The following is a 23,296-nucleotide window of genomic DNA, read 5'->3' on the forward strand; positions in this document are numbered from 1 at the left end:
GTGGCAGGGTGAGTGTGAGAGATAGGAGTGGCAGGGGTGAGTGTGAGAGTAGAAGGTAAGCATGACAGGGGTGAGTGTGAGAGATAGGAGTAACCATCCCGGCTCCAGCAGGAGGAGTACATTCAGAAAGCTTTAGTGACAGTAAGAGGCACGGGCCTCATGCAAAGGGGAGATCCCTAGGAGCCCATAGGCTGGCATAGTAAGGCGGGAAAACCAAGCTTCCAGAAACTGAGCGCAGAGCCTTAGGCAGCATTGAAGGAACACAGGCAGTACTAATGGGTTGTCTCCTCTTCCCACAAGTAGCACTCTAGACTCTTGCTAGGGTTGCACATCTCCAGGGCAGTGAGTCCATTCAGGAAGGCCCTCCTAGTCCAGCAGCACCTGTTCCCTGATTGCTTCTTGGGCCAATTTGTACAGAGCGTATCTGCTACTAAACCTGAACCTTATAGCCCTAATTCAACCTGAATGGCTGCTCCATGGCTCTGTTTCTGAAGCAAACACCCCAGGGCAACAGTACATTTATTAACATGTCATATTTTGATATTACTGTTCCTCTAAAACACATTGACAACACAAAAAAAATGGGAACACACAAAGACACAGATTTATACACAAAAAATTACTGGGAGACTAAAACATACACAAACGCACTGTCACACAAATACATTTATAGACAGGGTGATTTCAAACAAAGGTGCTAATTTGTACCAGTTCAATTACCCATATTTTGCACCTTTTAGTAAGTAGCCTGTTCAAAGTGAATTGCTGGCTGGTTGTTATTGACCTACAGAGACATATGAAACATGTGAGGTGCAATGTGCAAAAAGTAGGTGCATAATACCCTTTTTTTTTTTTATATCTGTACAATATTTACCAAGCTCTGTCCTTCCTTTGATCTGGGAGAATGCAAAAATCTCATTCTGCCAATAATATCAGCATTTTCACACTATAAAAGTATAACAGCCTTGCTATTCTCAGAATGAGATTCCAGAGAATGCAGTTGGTGTGTGGATGCTTTGAATTCAGCATGAAGAGGGTGGGACTTCGCTAGTTGCTACGTGACATCACAGTGGGGGTATAGCCACTCCCATTCAGCAATTGCTTGAACTGGCTCTCAGAGAAAGCATTCTAACTCACTGTAATATTATTGAATGCCTTTCAAAAAGTAAGCATTTCTGTTAAATGAATATATTTAAGAATATTATTATTTTCATCCTATCCATCCGCTGGGAAAATTAGATTTTCACGATAGTTCCCCTTTAAGTTAGTATAGATATTGGTATATAGAGTCACAGTATATATGTGAGTGTATATATATATATATAGTTTGGTGTGAGTGTGTGCAGGTATGTGTACTGGGGTCATTTGGAGGGGTTAAACTTGAAGGACTTTTTACAACCCAACTTAACTATGTAATTGAGTTGCACCTGCATAATTGCACATTAATTCCATTTGTTCTGTGCTGGAAATTAAGGTGCATGCTACTTACCTGCTCAGCTATTATCTGGAGAGATTTCTGGAGATGTTGCCCATGGCAACCAATTAGCAATTAGATTTAAACCGCCACCTATAAGTTAGAAATCAAAGGCAAAGATCTGATTGGTTGCCATGGGCAACATCTCCAGAAATCTCTCCAGCTATTTACCTCCAATGTTAGTAAACATGCCCCTAAGATTTAATTCTAGATAAAAATGTAGATAAAAAAAATATGGCATGCAGTTTTGTGCTTTGGTTTAGTTTGTGTTATTAAACAAGCTCGTTTGTGCTTGTGCTAACATACTTTGTCCAGTCGGGAAAGTTATCTCTATTAGTAAAAACCCTAATGCTTCTGAGCTGTTTGCTGTTTTGTCAAAAGAGAACAGTAAACGCAGTTTCCCGTTGTGTTTTTGCGAGTCAGACAAAGACAGAGAGATGTTCCTGCTGGGAAAACATTATTACCACAATATGGGTCCTCCCTCCCCTCTATTGAAGAGTGGCTTGAAAAATGAATACTTGCAGCAGTAGAAGGCTGGAAAGTGAATGTAGCAAAAGTTGAATATGAAACTAACAGCAATTTTGTACTCACAAAAATGTATCTCTCCCTTTGTTTTTTTGTACAAATGAGCCTGTACAGGAACAAAAATAAAATTTGCTTTCCATGGATTATGCACCTAGTGAGTAAATCAGTAGAGGTAACGAGAATGTGGTAGTCCTATTGGTGATAACACATATGAAAGGCCTTAGGGTCTCATCTTCCAAATGTCTAGACTGGAGTATAATTTACTGGAAAGCAGAAACCCTTCACAATTGAGGTCGGATGTGTGTCCAAAGCCTGGGGTAGCAATGCCCTCGGCACAGCAATACGATAGGGTTAGGGACACTGTGGGGCCGATTCACTAACTTCGAGTGAAGGATTCGAAGTAAAAAAACTTTGAATTTCGAAGTGTTTTTTGGGCTACTTCGACCATCGAATGGGCTACTTCGACCTTCGACTACGACTACGACTTCGAATCGAAGGATTCAAACTAAAAATCGTTTGACTATTCGACCATGTGATAGTCGAAGTACTGTCTCTTTAAAAAAAACTTCGACCCCCTAGTTCGCCATCTAAAACCTACCGAAGTCAATGTTAGCCTATGGGGAAGGTCCCCATAGGCTTTCCTAAGTTTTTTTGATCGAAGGATATTCCTTCGATCGTTGGATTTAAATCCTTCGAATTGAACGATTCAAAGGATTTAATCGTTCGATCGAAGGAATAATCCTTTGATCGTTCGATCGTACTATCTGCGCTAAATCCTTCGACTTCGATATTCGAAGTCGAAGGATTTTAATTCCCAGTCGAATATCGAGGGTTAATTAACCCTCGATATTCGACCCTTTGTGAATCGGCCCCTGTGAGTAAGTATTATCATAAGCATAAGGTATTTAGGCATAAAGAAAATCAGCCCCTTGAGGATTGATATTTAATTTAGTATAGTGGGGATAATTACACCAACCAGAGTTTGTAGGAACAGAGGATGAAGTTCCATCCAGGATGGCACCTGACAGTTGAAAGTACTATTTATGATTTTTGAGTAAAAGACAGGTATGGGATCTGTTATCAAGAAACCTATTATCCAGAAAGCTCTGAATTATGGAAAGGCCATCTCCCATAAACTCCATTATAACAAAATAATCCAAATTTTTAAAAATGATTTATTTTTTCTCTGTAATAATAAAACAGTCCCTTGTACTTGATCTCAACTAACATATAATTAAACCTTATTGGAAGCAAAACCAGCCTATTGGGTTTATTTAATGTTTACACGATTTTCTAGTAGACTGAAGGTATGAAGATCCAAATTATAGAAAGATCTGTTATCCAGAATATCGAAAGTCCCAAGCATTCTGGAAAATAGGTCCCATACCTATAATACAATTTGTAGTGGTATTAATGTACTCCTATTAAGCTACCTTAAAATAAGAATTAAGATTAATGAATTATTTGCTGATCAAGAAGCAATAGCAACCCAGTGTTTTAGTATTCTGAAAAGTAATGTACAGAGATTACACCATAGTCCAATATATACTGTACATGTCATGATGTATAGCTAATTTACATGGAAATTAGGGGGCTCTGTAGACAATAGCAACCAGTGTCTTCTATGAAACCAGAGTATTTTAATTATCTCTATTAGTGTTTTTTTTACTCTAGATCTGCACTGTGCTTCTCTGCAGAACATTGGATTGTTGGACTCCCACACTCTGGCACCTTCATCCTTTGCTTAATCCTGACCTGTGGTTCATCTAAAAACAGCTTCTAAAATTCACTACTCCCATAATTATGAAAATGAAACAGGTAAAAGAAGAGATTAAAGAAAAAAAATACAAAAATTGATAGTTTGCTACTAACTGTTTCCAAAACAGCCACATCAGTTCAACAAGGGTATCACTGTAAACATTATGGGGGCATTATGGGGGTAGACTGTATCTTTTTAAACTCACCATCATTTTTCAAGCCACAGCAAAACAAATGATGTGCCAGGTAAGTCTCCCTATATTTATATATGAGTTTAAGGGACCTAATGTGATAAATCAGTTGAGGGAATTGGTGTGCAATCTTTTAATTTAATCTTTTACTGTAGTAAGAGATCAGTTTGGGTGGAATTAATTATGCCAAAAATCAAAATTATTTACAGATGAAGCAATCATGATTTCACATTTAGTTGCACCATGTCCAGATGACATTTTTGGTGCTAAATTATTCCTCTAGATGGGGCTAGAGTACACTTTTTTTAAGGACCAGTAACACCAAAAAAAAATAAAAATAAGCGATTTTAAAGGAATGAAAATATAATGTACCGTTGTGCTGCACTGGTAAAGCTGGTGTGTTTGCTTCAAAAACTCTACTATAGTGTAGCCATGGGGGCAGCCATTCAAGGACAGAATACACAGTAGATAACAGATAAGTACTACTATAGTTTATATAAACAAGCTGCTGTGTAGCCATGGGGGCAGCCATTCAAGCACAGAATACACAGTAGATAACAGATAAGTACTACTATAGTTTATATAAACAAGCTGCTGTGTAGCCATGGGGGCAGCCATTCATAGTTACATAGTTAATTACATAGTTAAATTGGGTTGGAAAAAGACAAAGTCCATCAAGTTCAACCCTCCAAATGAAAACCCAGCATCCATACACACACCCCTCCCTACTTTTAATTAAATTATATATACCCATATCTATACTCACTATAGAGCTTAGTATCACAATAGCCTTTGATATTATGTCTGTCCAAGAAATCATCCAAGCCATTCTTTAAGGCATTAACTGAATCAGCATCACAACATCACTGTCCTGACTGTGAAGAATCCTCTACGTTGCTTCAAATGAAAGTTCTTTTCTTCTAGTCTAAAGGGGGGGCCTCTGGTACGGTGATCCACTTTATGGGTAAAAAGGTCCCCTGCTATTTGTCTATAATGTCCTCTAATGTACTTGTAAAGTGTAATCATGTCCCTTCGCAAGTACCCTCATAATTTAAGTCTTCCATCCCTCTAACCAATTTAGTTGCACTTAGTCTCTGCACTCTCTCCAGCTCATTTATATCCCTCTTAAGGACTGGAGTCCAAAACTGCACTGCATACTCCAGATGAGGCCTCACCAGGGACCTATAAATTCTATTCAAGCACAGGATACACAGTAGACAGTGGCAGAACTACCGGGGGAGCAAGGGGTGCGATTGCGCCAGGGCGCAACATGAAAGTTGCAGAAATAAATATCACATTGCCACTGATTTTATGGACATGTTCCCAGGGTAAACAGACTGACAGTTGAAGACTGCTCTGGAGAATTTATTCTTAAATAGTGTGGGTAGGTCACAATGACCTTGAACATACAGGATGTGCTCAATAAATAGAATTGCAGATAACTTGCATTGCATAATCACTCGCACTTTTCTGTTGAAGGCCCACTTCTTACCATGAAATTTTCTTTGGATCAAAAATATAGTTCACTTAAATGTAAGTTGTAAACTTTTCAGGCTCTAATCTATAACAGGAGCAGGCAAATATGGCAGTTTTTTTACTTTAATAGAATATCTTTTAGATATGTTTTCTGAGCATAATCAAATGTTAAGCAGCATAAAGAATATCCAAAGTTCAGAAATGACGTAAATTCATAATGTCATTTGCACGTGTGGTGATGAGACAGATTTAGAATGAGGAGCTTGCTGCTTGTTTTAAAGACAGACCGGCAGAGATACCGATGTTTATTTTGAGATTTATATTTTTACAAGACATTTCTGATATATGGATGTCAAACTATGGTTTTTGGTCTGCAGGGAAGTATATGAATTGATTTATTTACTTCTACTCTTAGCATCTCTAGCTGAAGCCACTTACCTGTATTTGTACCCTGTACTACATTAACTAGGGCTCTTATTGATTAGATGAGTTATAGGTAATGTGATTCCAGGGATGCAAATCATTCATTTTGCTCTAAACTATAAGACTGAACTGGTTTGTTGTTCAAGAATAAGAAGTATAAAGTGTCAAGTATGAAAAGGTTTTGCACAAATAGTGTTCATGTTCTCTAGTGTGAAACGACAACCATTTCACCCCATATTGGAGCAATATTTTTCCAAGCTTAGGTGCCCAGGTGCTGCCATCATTCTTCTAGATATACTATATGTAGGATTCGCCTAGGCATTAAAGCATAGGAATAGAAAAAGGCAAAGGGATTCAATTATAACAATGCCTTGATTCCCAAAGCTCTTGGTACTGGTGCAAACTAAATCTATTCTAGACTGGTTTTAGGAAAATTTGTGTTAATTTGAAACTGGCAGGGTATAATCTAGCCAGTTTGGAGTATGATCTGCTTAATGGAGAATCAACCCACCCCCTACCAAAAGCCTCCCCTAAACTTCCTGGCATTGCCCCTTCCGCTTTAAAAAAATCTGACACTATGGGGCCCATTTACTTAGCTCGAGTGAAGGAATAGAAGAAAAAATACTTCAAATTTCAAATGGTCGAATATGGCTACTTCGACCATCGAATAGGCTACTTCGACCTTCGACTATGACTTCGAATCGAACGATTCGAACTAAAAATCGTTCGATTATTCGACCATTCGATAGTCAAAGTACTGTCTCTTTAAAAAATACTTCAACCCCCTACTTCGCCACCTAAAACCTACCGAGGCCAATGTTAGCCTATGGGGAAGGTCCCCATAGGCTTCCTAACAATTTTCTGATCGAAGGAAAATCCTTCGATCGATGGATTAAAATCCTTCGAATCATTCGATCCGTTCAAACTATTTTTCCTGCGATCGTTCGATCGTACGAATTGCGGTAAATCCTTCGACTTCGATATTCGAAGTCGAAGGATTTACATTCGGCAGTCAATTATCGAGAGTTAATTAAACTTCGATATTCGACCCTATGTAAATCTGCCCCTTAAATACAGAGAACTGCAACAGTGCTTCCGGTCACCATCTTATTGGGCTTAATATTGTCTTCAGGTCTCTTCGTTGACACAATGCCTGGGGGAGCACGTGCAGTTTAGCCAAGTCAGGAATTGGTTTCAACTGTGCATGCACAAATTGGTGTTGAGACCCGAAGATAATACCTGTCCTGGTAAGTTCATGATTCCTTTGAACCCTGCACTCTCTGGCCTTCCCTTACTTGTGTCTATCTGTAGAGTGTGGGCAGAGTGTTGCCTATGAATACAGGGTTCCCAAATGCAGGAAGTTCTGTGCTGATGGGGCAGCAGGTCTTTGCACTCAATTTTGAAGATGGAAGGCATGCGACTATTCTTGAAAGTGAAGGTCAGGGTGCATACGTATGAAATACATGACTGTTTTTGAAAGGGCTCTCTCAAGGGTGATCCTGGGGCTGCTGCCACTCTCACTCTCTCACTTAAAACATTATCATTGGAGCTGGTCAAAGGGTCACAGCATTGCTAGTGGAATCAGCGCAATAATGCTCTCTAGACTAGCGGAGCCACATTTCCAGGTTAAAACCAGGAAATTCTGCTCTCAAAGTTACAAGAGGCAACTTTTTGCTGCCCTTTGTAACTGTTCTCACCTTGCCTCATGGCATCAGTGGCCCAGGACCCTCTTTTTACCAAAGCTTCATTGGACAACAAAGGATCAAGATAGAGCTCTGTATATAAAAATACAACATTAAACAATATAAAGTACAATAATTTACTTTTTGGAAAATGTACAGACAGAATATGATAATGTTCCCTAAACTGTATCATTCCATATGGATTCTTTGAAAGGTCATATTATATATGTGCCTTTAAACTCAATGATTTTGAGTAGCTGGACATTAAAGTAGTTCTCTGGAGTCTAAATGTTCTCAGTGGAAATTACAATAATATACTGTAGGATCTGACAGCTTATCCTTACAAAGTATGTTTAGCACATAATCCATTTTTAATTACAGTTGTGAAATTGCAAAATCCTGTATAAACAAGATTTAATTGAAAGATATATTTTACCCAAATCATCAGTGTTCAGTATCTGATCAATATCTAGCTTTTAGACATTCCAAGATATAATTGCACAGGAAGGGGCACACACTCAACACATAAATGTACAATATAGAGAGTATAAGTATTTAAAAGCGTGTTTTATTTGAACACAGGGACTCCTCGTTATTTATTATTGCTATATCACATGTTTTATGTCATTGATTGATTCAGTTTACCTTGAATTGGCAGCGATACTGCCCTTAGTCCGGGGATGCTTGATGAACATTTTATGTGTGATCATATTTTAGGTTTCTCTTCCAAAAGCAATGAGTAAAATTCTGCAGGGATCCAAAGTTGTTATCATGACAAATGGTTATTGACACCACTGCCAACATTCATGCTCATCCATCTCATTCTCCAGGCCAGGATGTAAGGTGGTAGATGAACATAAAATAAGGAAAATGTTATATAGGCTTTGAGACCAAGAGTTAAAAAGAGGATATGCAGCGCAGAGCTAGCAATCACACTCTCTTCTGTCACCATCACAGACAGGATTTCTTTATTCAAAGGGGTCTCATGATTATAGTCCAAATGCTCTATTAAGTTGAATTTATCAATATTTAATCTACTATAATCAAGCTAAAGATTTTAAATGAATATGGCATGGCTAAATCAATGAGCAGATGGGGGGCCTTATTTTTCAAAATCTGACTACTTAACTAAAAAAAGTCAGACTAAACCAGAATCCACAATTCGATTTTATTTATTATTAAAAGATCATAATTTAATCGGATCAGGGACAAAAACATTAAAAAATTGAGCGAAAATCCGAATCTTGCGTTTTTTTCAGATTTTTTTTTACCTAATTCCAGTGCTGACCACAGAAACTTCCACATAGAATAGGGACCTCTCATTGTCTTATATATAACCTTGATAGGTCTGAGATGCCGGATTTTAACATTAATAAATCTCAATAAATTCTAGTTTTTTTTCCACTAAAAATTCCTATTTTATAGTAAAAAAACACTTTTTTTTTTCCAGTTTTTGTCATTCAGACTTTAATAAATAACCCCCTTTGTGTGGATGGTAAATGTTTTGTGCATTCACTGTCCCAATAAACAAACTACATTTTTTCATTGATAATTGTATTCCATAATACTCTTCCTTTTAAATAACACCTTAGTAAACAAATGCATGGCGTGAATTGTAGTAATCAGTATAAAGATCTTTCATACACAGCTTCAAATGATGTATAATTATGTAATGTGTAACATATAAATGACTAATATACTTTTCAGCAGCTTCCTTGGGATATGTAGATCAATTTCTCCTATTCTTAACTTCCATCCATTGCTTGTAAGACCCACCTACAGGGTCTGTGCAATAGAGTAAGAATATGATTTGACATCTTTTTAAAAGTGTCATTTGAGAAAAAATTGAGTGAAGCTCTACCAAAGATGTGACATACTTTTTCTTTTCACTTTGTGGATCACCTTTTTTTGTTTCTTTACAGATTTCTGCTTCCCCAACGGAGGGTCTGGGGTTGGTGTACCTGGACCACAACTGACTTGTTGAGCTTTTACTTTGAACATCATCTTGTGTCCTTGGTTAGTATGTAGGCAAAAACAGTTTCACCATTATTTCCCAAATTTTCCTGAGACATATGCTAAAATCATTTGGATGCAAAGAAACATGGCTAAATTTTAAGTAACAATTTAAGTGACAAAAATATCAAATGGCCTCTTTAATAGAGTAAGTATTTATGGATTTTTGTGGATAAAAAACTGTGCAACTCTAGGCAGTGGCACTCAATGGCAACTAAAGTGAACACAATTTTGTCTTGTTTAAAAAAAGAGTATTAAATGTTGAAATCATGGTGGTCTATTTATCAAGGGGTCTATTTATCCATAAGTGGAGTAAAACCTTACTGGTGATGTTACTCATAACAACCAATCAGCAATTAGATTTAGAACAGTTAGAAAACAAAAGCAAACAAACATCATGATATTTTTACCAATGGTCCATGGTTATTCATCAGAACAAGTGATGGGCAAATCTGACCCGTTTTGCTTCACCAAAAAAGTCTATGGGCAACAAATTTTTTCTGACGTGCGGCCAATTTTTTGCCATGCAACAATTTTTTTCACCAATTGGAGTCTTTGGGTGTCTTTTTCGTGGCGATACCTGGCGAAAAATTTCAATCATCACTATTCAGAACAAAAAAATCCAGACCTTTTCTGTCGTGCAAAATCCTTGTAATATTGTGTATATTTTAGATATCTATATGTTAAGTAATGCAATGTAATATATCTTTAAGTAGATACCCAGATACTTAAGTGTAAACATCTTATACTTCCAGTTTGCTGTATCTGATAATAAGAACCAAATACTGTATACTGTCATCATTTCAAGGCAATATAAACTGAAATGAGATGTACTTACTTGCTTATTGTTTTTTTCCCCTAATTATCCTAATTAAGTCTTGTGCTGTGATGTAGCATTAGAATCTATAATGTTGTTCACCTAATGTCAGCTTCTTTGAATATAGGAGAGAGTTATGCTAAATGTCATTGCTTGTTGTGTTGCTGTTTGCAGCACCAGAACAGTTACTGCCTTTAAAATGAGCAGCCGTTCAGATGAACCTAAAAACAGATGCAACCAATACAGATGCCACTGTGCCTTAAACCTCCTCTGCCTTCTTCTATCTTCTCCATAATGAAAGCAATCTCTTTTTAACACTTCCCTTCTCATTGTCTCAGAAGTGTGCCAACACTAGAGGTGAGCAGATCATTTTAAGGATATCACTTGCTTTGAGTCATTCTTTATCTTTGCCTCACTCTTGCCAAGCATAATGCATAAGGACATGCCTTCAGGGAAAATGATATATGTTAGCTTATGAAGAATGGCAATGGGAAGAAAATGTTTTTGTTTTATGCAAACATAAAAGAATTCTATGTCTATTGGGCACTGTCTACCATAAAATTTTTAGTAAGGTCAGTTTGTTTCATGACAGGGATCTGTTTTATTGATATGTCTAGGCAAATAAAAGTCTAGGATGTTGCTTGTGTTGAATGGCAACTTAATGTATAAAGCTAATCTACATTCTTTATACAGTTTTGCTATATTGCAATATATATTGCACCAAGGAACAATGAGCCAAACAAAAAGCAAAATCACATATAACATAATTAATCTTATGATGGTGTAACAATTGATACCAACCAGTGTTGCTTCGGAGGAGCTCAAGATATGAGGAAGGTCTCATTCACCATGTCACAAACACAACAGCACCTGAAAGTTGGACAGAGTTGAGTGCAGTGAGGGGAAGCAGAAGATTGTAACTGAAACAGGCTAAGGTCTGGGGTAGGCGGAGTTCAGTCAAGGTCAGTAAACAGGTCGTGGTCTGGGCAGGCAGAGTTCAAGCATGGTCAGTAATTAGGCCGAGGATTGGAGACAGGCGGAGTTCATGAAGGGTCAGTAAACAGGCCAAGGTCTGGGCAGGCAGAGTTTGAGCAAGGTCAGTAATCAGGCCATGGTCTGGGGCAGGCAAAGTTCAAGCAGGATCAGTAATCAGTCCGAGTTCATACACAGTAGATCAATAAGAATCACAAGGAAGTTCACACAGTTAGGTTTATAACTGAGAATCCTTTAGCGTCTTTTTAAAGGAGGTTTTGGTGCCAAACGAATGCGTGTGCACTGACACTGGGCGCTCTGGTGCTGTGCCAGCTGATGCCTGTGGTGGAGCACACATTGACACGCGATCAGGTGCATGCATAACTTCACAAATGGGTATGCACCCTGGTGCCTGTGCAGCCATCCATTGCGCCCATCGACCAGGACCCCGGAGGAACGTCTATCATTTCTCAGGCAGTGATTATGTACAGCAGTTAACAACTGGAATTTGTTTTGGTATTTTCTTGGATCAAAATGGCAAAGGCATTATTGCAAATGAGAGAATAAATCATGACTGCTATCACTACGTTGTACATATGTTTATATTCAGAACCCCTCCTATTTCTGTTCCAGTCTGTCCTTCAGGCAACCACTAGGCTGCTAGCTTTAGGATCCATAGCAACTAGATGGTTGAAGATTCAAAGGAGATTAATTGGACAAAAATTATATTTGTAAACTAAAGTTTCTAAATTCATGGTTGGTATGACTTTTTAATACCCCTTTGCAAAATGTAGCTAATTTCCATGGCAAGGCCCTGGTTTGGACCCTTTGTTCCTAAAATAGTTGACAAATGTTAAATTGATCTTCATTCTCAATGTCTGCTATTACTCTACAACCTCTAGCTTTGGAAACTTTAACCATCATCCTTGGGTATGCTATGTATGGTAACAATATTTTTCTCATTTTCAAACATACAACGATAATGAGGCCCATTTTGTGTTAGTTAGTTTCCATCTTGAAAGGACATTTCACAGGGCTTCCACAATATGGACTTTTTAGGTCATCTATTTTCAAATATGGACTTGAGGTCTTTGAATTGATTGAAAGTATTATCAGTACTTAATGTTTTAAGGATTTGAAAGAATACATGGCTGGGTAAGGGGTTTCTTGTGATTCCTTATTACTGTTTCATTATTGAACAATTTCATGTATGGTATTGTCCCAGCCACAAAGTCTACTGAAATATTTATCTGAAAAGATTATCAACTATAGTAATCAAACAAAGAAAGGATCAGCATTCCTTACTTTTTGCCTCTCCTTTTTCTCTTTTTTTGAGTTGGGGCACCAGGGTATCGTGCCCAGGTTCACTGCGGTACAAATATCTACAGGAAATGTGGAAAACCAGGCAACCTAAGTTGGAAAGCATCAAGCCATATTTACAGTATTTTAAAGTATAATTAAACCTTTTAAATAAGTGAATGTAAAATTGGTGAGAGTGCTATTCTAAGAACTTTTGGCATTTACATTCATTATTTATTTTCTTTTTTCCCCACGATATTAAGGGAAATATGTACTGTTAATATGAATGAATTTTGTTACAACAGTGCCACCTGCTGGTCAGTTTCTGACCAGTCTGACCACCAAGTAGTGAAGGAAGTTGTCAGGAGAAAGAAAGAGGCTGCTCTGATGTTCTTCTGCTTAGGAAAGATTTGAGAAAGGTTTCTATTTTTTTCCTAAGCAGAAGAACATCAGAGCAGCCTCTTTCTTTCTCCTGACAACTTCCTTCACTACTTGGTGGTCAGACTGGTCAGAAACTGACCAGCAGGTGGCGCTGTTGTAGCAAAATTCATTCATATTAACAGTACATATTTCCCTTAATATCTTGGGAAAAAAATAAAATAAATAATTAATGTAAATGCCAAAAGTTCTTAGAATAGCACTCTCACCAATTTTACTTTCACTTATTTTAAAGATTTAATTATCCTTTAAACAGTTCACTCTGTTTTGGGAAATACCTTTCTTCGAATGAAAAAAAGGTCCATAAAATGTTGGACATGGTGCCACATAATGTAGCTTCATGCTTTGCACGTTCCTTGCCTATGTCGCCCAGTATTCTTTTCATCTTCTTTGCACATGCTTATGTTTTCTGTTCCAGCTCTTGTGCAAAGTAGTCCTTTGAAAAGAAAAATGGGCTTCACTTTCATAACAGTGTTTGTGAATTATTTATAGCTTTGCAGGATGTGCTGTCCTGGTGTATTTGATGTTCTCGGCAGTGTACACAGCATGCAAACCTTTGTACCTACACTAATCATAAACTGAATTCCTGGTGCATTGCAACCTTTCAGCTAATTTCATGCAGTATACTACTTAACATAAATACCCTATTCTCTAGCGGCAGCTACAGCACTATATACATTCTAAGAGGGGAAAGTGGCAACTGTTGGCAGCTCACTTACAGCTTTACCTTGAAAAAAGAAACAGGCACTTTATTCATCTCAGTAGAATGCTTTATTCTGGGGACAGAGAAGCTCCTAATGCATCTTCTAAAAGAATCAGTGAATTAAAGGATCTGTAACACATGAAAATACAAGTTGAAATAGGTGCAAGAGCTTGCTTTATGTAAAATTCCTATATACTGCTAGACATAAGGTACATATATTTTACGTAATTAGCTTATTTTGAAAGATTTGGGGAGGAAAAATTAGCATGTGTCTGGCCAATAAAAAGTTCAGAAATATTACCAGGAAGTAACAATAGCAAGCTGAAATTATACATCAGTATACAACATATTAAATGCATGACTGTTAGTATAAGAACATGCAGTTAAAACATGGTAAAGCTTATGGATTTTTTTTCTGTTCATGGAGGCTGTAGGCAAGCCCTACAGATGGGGTGAACTGGTATCCGAAACAAAGCGGCACCCCCTGCTACAGTCACTGTGGAGAACCAGCTCACTAGGGAGCAAAGGGGAAATTTTTGATGTGCTTTAAACAACTAAGGGATACATTTGCTGCATATGTAGAACCCAACTGTATTATAATTTCAGTATCACTGTAAGACTTTCTAGCATTACTGTCCCTTTAAAAAAAAGTGGAACAAGCATATCCGACCCCACCTTCCCTTTCTTTAAATATTTTGACATTTGAACAGACCTATAAATACAAAAACCAATAGCAAAGAACTATACAAGAATTTTTCACATTCCACAAAAAATGCATTAAAGTTACACTTTTTTTGTTATTAGATATCTTGACTTTCCAGTGAGGCCTCAAACATTTGTCCAACTATCAAATTTCAGCTTTATCAACAGGCCTGATACTATCTAAATACAAGAAAACTGTTTTTAAACTACAGTTCATTACTTCTTAATATTCTTTCATTTAAGGGTAACTGGAAACCCGAGGACTAGTTCTAATCCTCCAAACATCCAACAGACCTCTGTAAATGATTTTATTAGAAACCATTCAACAAATGTAGCATATTGTATAATTGATCTTTAACATTAAAAAGTTAGATAACACTGTTATCAGCTTTTGATACTATGGGGTTAATTGACAAAATCAAATTCAAATTTTTATGGAATTCAAGTTTTTCAAGGCAATACATTTGATTTCAAATTTTTTCAACCACAGGGCTGACTAGGTCAGTTTTCGATCAAATAGGTATGTATTCGATCAAATTTGAATCATATGAATCAAAGTAATAGCGCATTCGAATCAAAATTTTTCCCAAAAAAACATTGATTTTTCATAGTCCACCAATTGACTCCAAAAAGGTCCCCCATAGACTAAAACAGCAATTCAGCAGATTTTAGTTGAATTTTTAAAGAGACAGTACATAAATTTCGATATTCAAATTTTAGATTTTTTTCAAATTCGAATCGAATTTGGACTATTCTCTAGTCAAAGTACACAAAAAAATAGCTTGAAATTGAATTTTTCTTGACCTTTGATAAATCTGCCCCCTAGTTTTCTATACTTTATGGGGCAGATTTATCAGATATCGATGTGAATTTTCGAATTAAAAAAATTTGAATTTCAAGCTATCTTTGTGTACCTCGACTATGGAATAGTCCAAATTTGATTCGAATTTGAAAATAAATCTAAAATTCAAATATCGAAATTTATCATGTACTGTTTCTTTAAAAATTCAACTTTGACCATTCACCATGTAAAACCTGCAAAATTGCCGTTTTAGCCTATGGGGGGCCTCCTAGAACTCATTTGGAGTCAATTGGTGGACTTTGAAGAATTTAAGTTTTTTTTTGGGAAAGAATTTGATTCGTCTGATTCGAATGTGCTATTACTTCGATACGGACCTATTCGATCGAAAACCGACCTCTTTGACCAAAAAATATCTTTAACTTAATTTAAGTTGGTTTAGTTGGTCTTTTTGAATTCGAATTTCAAAGTTTTTGATAAATCTGCCCCTATCTATTGAAAGAAATTTGGCAGCTACAAGATGGCGTATTTCTGTATAATTCAGTGGGAGGTCTATTTTCCAATTTCAAGCTATTTTAAAATTTGAGCTGAGATTTTGCATGTGTTGATTTTGTTTTTTGCCCAATTTAAAGCTATCAATCTTTGCCATTTTTGTTTTTGAAATATTGTTGCACAAAAACAGTCAAAAACATGATCACGTTAATTTAAGCTTTTTGAGATTCAGAAAAGTTTAAATTTGAGTAAATTGCCTCCAATTAAAGTTACAGGCCTATAATGCAAAAATGTGTTATCCAGTAAGCTTAAAATACAGCAATTCCATTTCTCATAGAATCTAATTTGTGTTTCTTTTAATACTAAAAGAGTTCCTTGTTCCTGAAGGAAACCTTTATAGCATCAATGCATACTAATGGCAATACAATCCTATTGCCTCTTTTTTAAAAGATTATGGAAGAATCCCTTACCTGTTTATTAATCATACTCTGCTACTTGTGTTATTGATGTTACAGATCTTCAGGTAAGATCAAAGTTGTAGAGTTTAGTAAAGCTTATGTATAAAGATTCACTAATTATTTAAGAAAAATGCACTTACTTAATAAACAAATTAAAATCTGGAAATAGTTGGGTAAAATTTTATAAAGGATTCTCGATACAAACAAATTCTAAAATCTGATGCTATACTTATTCTGAATTTATGTTTAAAGCAAAAAACTATAAAGGAGTAACTAAATTAATTACCATATACTATTTCTAATTTATAAAGAAAATATAATTCAAGAGTAGGCTATTTCTGTAAAAAAAAAAATTGGAAAAGGAGTGTTTTTTTTTTTGGAAACACTAAATAATTTAGACTTACTAACTTCTATCAAATAGAAATTTCACACCTCCTGAGGTATGTTGTTACAGCTTCACTGTTAGTGGTTAAGCGGAACCAATGTGTAAACTGACCCACTGCTGCTTTTTGGTCCTGGAACAAAGTGTCCGTTTCTAGCATGAAGATTGTGAGCACTCGAGGAGGTCTCTGTTCTGAATATTTGTGCCCTTGCTTCACAACAACCAAATTTGCTCATGAGAATATAAAAATCTCTGCGAAATGTCTTGGTAAAAATGGCATACAGGAAAGGGTTAGCAAAGGAATTGATGGGATAGAAGAGAACTAAGAGGATCTTGGATTTGGACACTGTGATGAGAGGGATCTTTAGGGAAGCTGAGATTGCAAAAAACGATATTGGAGCCATACACAAAAAATCTGTAAATATCAGTATTGCCATTCGTTTGGCAATCTTAGTGTCACTGTTGGAAGATATGACATTAGGATTCCTGACGGTCAGGTAGATCCCCATGTAACATGTGCAGATAACTACAAAGGCCAAAACATTGAGGACAAGAAGGAACATTATATATGCCTGAGAAAGTGGGGTTTCGATGTCCATTGGCAGACAAATGCTGACCTTCATGTAGCTACTCACACCAACAATTGGAAGCAGAGCCACTGTAAATGAAAACGCCCATCCAGATGCCATTATTATTGTTGCGTGCCGAAATCGGACTTTCCGGTCTAACTGCATTGCATATGTTATTGTGTGCCATCTTTCCAAAGTTATTACTGTTAGGGTAAAGACAGATAGTTCACTAGCAAAGACCGTAAAAAACCCAGCAGCATGACACCCTGCACCCGTTTGCCAGTCAATGGCATAGTTATAATACTGACTTTTGGTCTTAATATCCACAGCCGCAATCAACAACAGATAGATACCCATGCACAAGTCTGCAAATGCAAGGTTGCACATTAGAAATCTGGGAACAGTAAATTTGTACTGACTTGTTAGCAATATTATCAGAACAATTGAATTTCCAGTGATGGCAAGGATATTGACACACCATATGAGGACTCTGAGAGCTGTGTACCCCATTATATCTTCACATGGATTAAATTCATCTGGCGTAGGAGAGCATACAACATCCTGTTTTCCATGACAAAAGAAGTAGTCAAATCCAAACTCATCTTCCTTGTCTATTAAGTCATATGTTGTTCCTCCGGTTGAGAATGAGGAATCTACTTGTGCTGACCTTTTGTTGAAAGACTTCAGATCATCAGGTTGACTCTCATAAGTTTTATTGCAGAGTGGATCCCAGTCTGTGCTGCAACAAGGAAAAAGCTATTGTTACTGATTGAATGAAAAAAATTGCTATTTTGTTAACCCTTATTCTAAAGCACAAATTCTAAATATTTTTCAGCATTTTTTTATATCAGTGACTTCCAAGTTGTGCAAGGAGCTTACCATTTTGGATTTTGTTAGGACTGACCAGAAACAAAACACATGATCAGTGTGCTCTGGGCAAGTGTTGAGAAGCTAAATATTGCATATCATCAAGCAGACAATTCTGAGATTTGGTTCTACTTTACAGTTTAACAGAAGCTGGTTGGCCAACGAAAATATACCCATGGTTAACAGACAGGACAAAACCACAGATCATGTTGGCATACCTGCTTGAGCTAACACTCTCCGTTCTAACCTCTCCTCCCTTAATTCTCCCTCTGATCCTGATTCACTTGTCAGTACCTTTTGTCCTCTACTTTATATTTAAACAGGTCAAGTACTATATATTCTTAAAAGGCTACAATTGACCAAGCCACCTACCTAACTACCATACTGTTTCTCTCTCACTCTCGTGTCCTCTTAATCTTGTCTTTTCTCTTATTACTTTCTCCACGCCCTTTATTTGGTAGAGCCTACTCAGTCTAGTTTTCACCAAGCACATTACGGGGCCCATTTGAGTGAAGGAATATGGCCTTCGACCATCGAATGGGCTACTTCGACTTTCGATTACGACCTTCCACTTCGAATCGAACAATTGAACTAAAAATTGTTCGACTATTCAACCATTCGATAGTCGAAGTTCTGTACTTTAAAAATTTCTTCGACCCCCTAGTTCACCACCTAAAACCTACCGAGGCCAATGTTAGCCTATGGGGAAGGTCCCCATAGGCTTCCTAACAATTTCCTGATCGAAGGAATATCCTTCGATCGATGGATTAAAATCCTTTGACTCGTTCGGTTCGAAGGATTTAATCGTTCGATCAAATGATTATTCCTTCGATCATTCGATTGTAGGAATAGCGCAAAATCCTTCGACTTCGATATTCGAAGTCGAAGGATTTTACTTGGACGGTCGAATATCGAGGGTAAATTAACCCTCGATATTCGACCCTAGGTAAATGTGCCCCTACATGGGAGATAGCCTTATATGAGTTTCCCCAAATAGGCAAGACCAAAGGACACTACTCTATTCCCATTCTCCTCGATTGATACTTTGCTTTTGATATTGCTAAAGATTTTATTCTAGTGATCTGGAATCTCTATTCTCTTCGAATCTCTCCCTTTCTGTTGCTTTTTCTCAAACAGCTCTTCTCTGGATAAGATTAGTGTGAGGATGGATGAGGGTTCTGTACACAGCCCCCTGCTTTTCACTTTAGGAGACTGTATCTTTTTATTTGGCCTACAATATAACTTATATGAAGATAACATCAAAATAAATGAAGACACTCCTTCATGAACCATTGACACTCAGACCCAGATCTCTAACTGCCTGCTAGCTATCTCCTCCTGAATACATCAAAGCCACCTGAAACACATAGCTCACCATCTTTCCTCTCAAATCTGAATTCCTCCGTAGAGAACACTCAATGGCTTGATAAAGAAACTCAGATTCTACCATTGGGAACACATTATTTATTTATTAACAGGCCGGAAATACAATTTTTCTACATTCTTTGCAGCTCCCAATAAGGAGCGTTACATCCTTTGTAATGAAGCCTTCAAAATCACAAAATGTTCCCAATAACAGGAGAGACTATCGCTGCATCACATATGAGGAATTTTAACAAGACAAATTGGTTATTTACACATACTTAGGTATATCAAATAACCGGTGATGTCGAATCGCCGTGTTGTTTCACACAACACAGAAAATAATATATGCATATCTTGTAAATGGAATCCTTTTAAATGTCGCTTAGTGATGTCATCAGTAGTGATGAGCGAATCTTCGCCAAGCATGTATTCACATTACAATTCTGAACTTCGAAATCTGCATATTTTTCAGAGAATATAAAAATTTGAAAACAAATGTCAAGACAAAAATGTTGCAGAGACAAAAAAGTTGCCATAAGAAAAAAATGCCCATTGACATTAATGCATTTGGAAAAAAACATACAAAGACGAAAAGTGACCAAGATGAAAAGGTTGCCACAAGAAAAATAATGCCCATTAACTTTAATGCATTTTGCAAAAAAAAATGTATTGAGACAAAAAAATCTCCACAAGAAAAAATGCTCGCTGATTTTAATGAATTTGTAGTGAAAAAAAATTATTGCGTGTAAAAAATGTTGTAGGCCCCAAAAAAATACATTTTAGTCAGTGGGTGGTTTTTTTCACCATTTCCCCCAATACAATAGAGCTAAAGGCCATTTTTTTCTTGCGCCAAAAATGAATTGAAATGCACAACGAATGGAAGATTTCCCTCACTTGTTTTTTTGCTGCAAAAATATGAAAATTGTTTAAAAGCATTAGAAGTGTTTTCCCTTCAGTGATGGATAGGTTCAAACTATTGAAATCTCCGCATTAGAAAACTTTTATTCTTATGGGAAAATTAAATTTTAAAGAAATTAAACGCAAAAATCATCCTTTTTAAACAATTTAACATTTCTAATTTGCATTTTGCTAATAATAATAGTAATAATAATAGTGATAACAATAATAATGCAGAGCCTTGTCATTGACATTAACTACATTTAATTGTTATGCCTCCAGCATTGTTTTATTGTTTATGTTGCATCACTCAGGGGCATATTTATCAAGGGTTGAATTTTGAGTTGAAAAAACGCTGAAATTTGAATGAATAGGTAGGATAGGTCCGTATTCGGCGGGATTCGAATCGTACAAATCGAAGGAATATCGCATTCAATCGAATTTGATTCAAAGTTTTCCCCCCAAAAAACTTAGAGTCCCCCATTTGACTCCAAATAGATTCTAGGAGGTCCCCCATAGGCTAAAACAGCAATTTGTCAGGTTTTAGATGGCGAATGGTCAAAGTTGAATTTTTAAAGAGACAGTACATGATACATTTCGATATTAGAATTTTTGAATTTTTTGCAAATTCGAATCGAATTTGGACTATTCCCTAGTCGAAATACACAAAAATAGCTCGAAATTAAAATTTTTTAAATTCGAAAATTCACCTCGAACTTTGATAAATCTGCCCCTAAGTGAAATAGTTGTATGGAATGTGCATTATTATAGAAATGTCCTTCTTAGGCTACCATACACTTACCATGTGATCATGTGTAACACCAGGAAATGATTAGTATAGATGCCATATTTACAGTGTTCACAGCTAGACAACACCATCTGCAGTAATCTTACCCCATCCAGCCTTGTGGTAGCATCGTTGGTAGGTATTACTTATACCCCAATCCTGGCCTATAAATGTAGATCACTATTATCTGTTTTGTATCTTTATATATGCAGCTACCTCATTGCACTGCTATACAGTAAGGGGGTTATTTACTAAGCCACGAATGCAAAAATCTAAATTTGTGATTTTTTTTATAAAATCAGGCTTTTAAAAATTCATGAATTTTTCGGAATTTGTTAAACCCCAAGGCTGGTAAACTGCGAATCTGAAATGCCGGCATCTCAGACCTGTCGAGGTTGCATTTAAGACAATGGGAGAAGTCTCAATGATTTTATTGATGTGAGCTGAGTCTCGTGCCAAACCCCGGAGATTTCGGGCAAAAATCTGAGGTTTCGGGTCCTCAGAGAAAAAGAGTTTTTACCGCAAAGCAAATTTTCAGGGAAAAAGTAATAATAAATAAGCGTTAAAAACCCGAGCGGCATAGATCAGAGTTTGTAGCAGCAAATATTGAGATAATTTCAGACCTTGACAAATAACGCCCTAAATATTCCATACCTCCCAACTGTCCTGTTTTCAGAGGGACAATCCCTCTTTTGACAGCTCAACTCACAGTCCTGCGCAAAGAGCCCAGAACAGCTACCAAGTGCAAATAAGGTACTTTGTAACAATTTTGAGATAAGCAAAAAAGTAATTGTAACAATTTAGATAACAGGTCCCTTGGAAAAAGTTAGACTCACAGCTTAAAGGGCAATTCACATTTGTTAGCAAAACTGTAATAACTGGAAAAGAAAACACAGAAATATGTTCAAACTTTCATAACCTGACAAATTTTGTAAAATGAACATGGTAATTAGGGGGTGTGGCCACAGAAATGGTGCAGTCAATCAATGGCTACTCGCGGCTAATTTTTTTGTCCCTCTTTTTATTTCCCAAATGTTGGGAGGTATGTATGTTCCCCGTGTATCTAGACCCTATATTATATACAGACGCCTCTCACCTCTTTAGTTTAACATATTCTACACAGTGTGTATATCATGATGTATTGTACAGCCTTATTAAGCAATGTCATTTTCTGTCTTCCCCAGTTTTACACCTTCCCCTTCGTTAATAAAATTGAAGCTCAGTAATCTGTGTCAGTGGATTAATGAAGGAAGGAGTTTAGCTGCATGTCAAGCTACACACTACCCCAGGATAACACGTAGCGAGGACAGAACATTAATATATAAATAGATCCCAATTGATGGCTTTTTTTTTTATAGTACTTTTAAGGCATTCAGTTTTTATAGAAAGTTATAGAAAATTCCACATCCCCAGCATTCTGGATAATTAATCTAACTGATCGTCTACCTGTACCAAGTTGCTAATCAATATTTGCAGGTACTTCACGCAAGGAATGACAAATACATGAAGACTTTATTCTTATAACCCATAGTGGAAATGTTTTGGCTTTAATTTCATTTTCAAATTCCATTTTCTATGAAAATCAAAATTTTACCACTTCCATAATGTACAGATCATAAACCAATCATTTTAAACTCATACTTATTTTACAGTTGATACGCAAGCATATGACACATTAAAGTCAATGAAAAGTTCTATAAAAGTATATAAAGTAGATTTCTATTTAACTTCTTTGGCCGCTAGACAAAAATAGCATTTTAGCTCATTTCCTTGCCGCATACTGAAGCGCTGTGTATTCCCAGTAAGTGTGCTTTACAAGCTGCTTTATTATCACACAAAGTAGTTCGATCAGGTGCTGGGAAACATGCCATGCAGCTAATAATAGTTTTTGTTATTTTTTTCTGAAGGGGCCTTGCCAGGTACCTGCTGACCATTTCTGAACATCGTCAGATCATTGTGACTCACATTACCAAGAAATGTAAAAACCTGTATGAAGTGAATTTATATCACAAAAAATGGATCTTGTCCATTTTTCATTAAAGGGGAACTAAAGCTTAACTAAAGAAGTAGCTAGAAATGTTTTACATTAGGTTTTGGGCTTCGGTACCAGCCCAAGGCAACCACAGCCCTTTAGCAGTAAAGATCTGTGTTTCCAAAGATGCCCCAGTAGCTCCCCATCTTCTTTTCTGCTGATTCACTGCACATGC

At 36.7% G+C, this 23,296-nt stretch overlaps 1 protein-coding gene across 1 annotated transcript in view; it reads right to left on the reverse strand.

Moving 5' to 3' along the window:
- Positions 1-15,611: 15,611 nt before the first annotated feature.
- Positions 15,612-23,296, reverse strand: part of fshr.S (follicle stimulating hormone receptor S homeolog) — an 84,560-nt gene continuing 76,875 nt past the window's right edge. Inside the window, exon 10 of the mRNA XM_018264768.2 lies at positions 15,612-17,912. Coding sequence (XP_018120257.1) covers positions 16,685-17,912 — 1,228 coding nt within the window. The 3' untranslated portion in view covers positions 15,612-16,684. The remainder of the gene's footprint in view (positions 17,913-23,296) is intronic.

The sequence above is a fragment of the Xenopus laevis genome, chromosome 5S, assembly GCF_017654675.1.
Source record: "Xenopus laevis strain J_2021 chromosome 5S, Xenopus_laevis_v10.1, whole genome shotgun sequence".
In the NCBI taxonomy this organism is placed as follows: Eukaryota; Metazoa; Chordata; class Amphibia; order Anura; family Pipidae; genus Xenopus; species Xenopus laevis.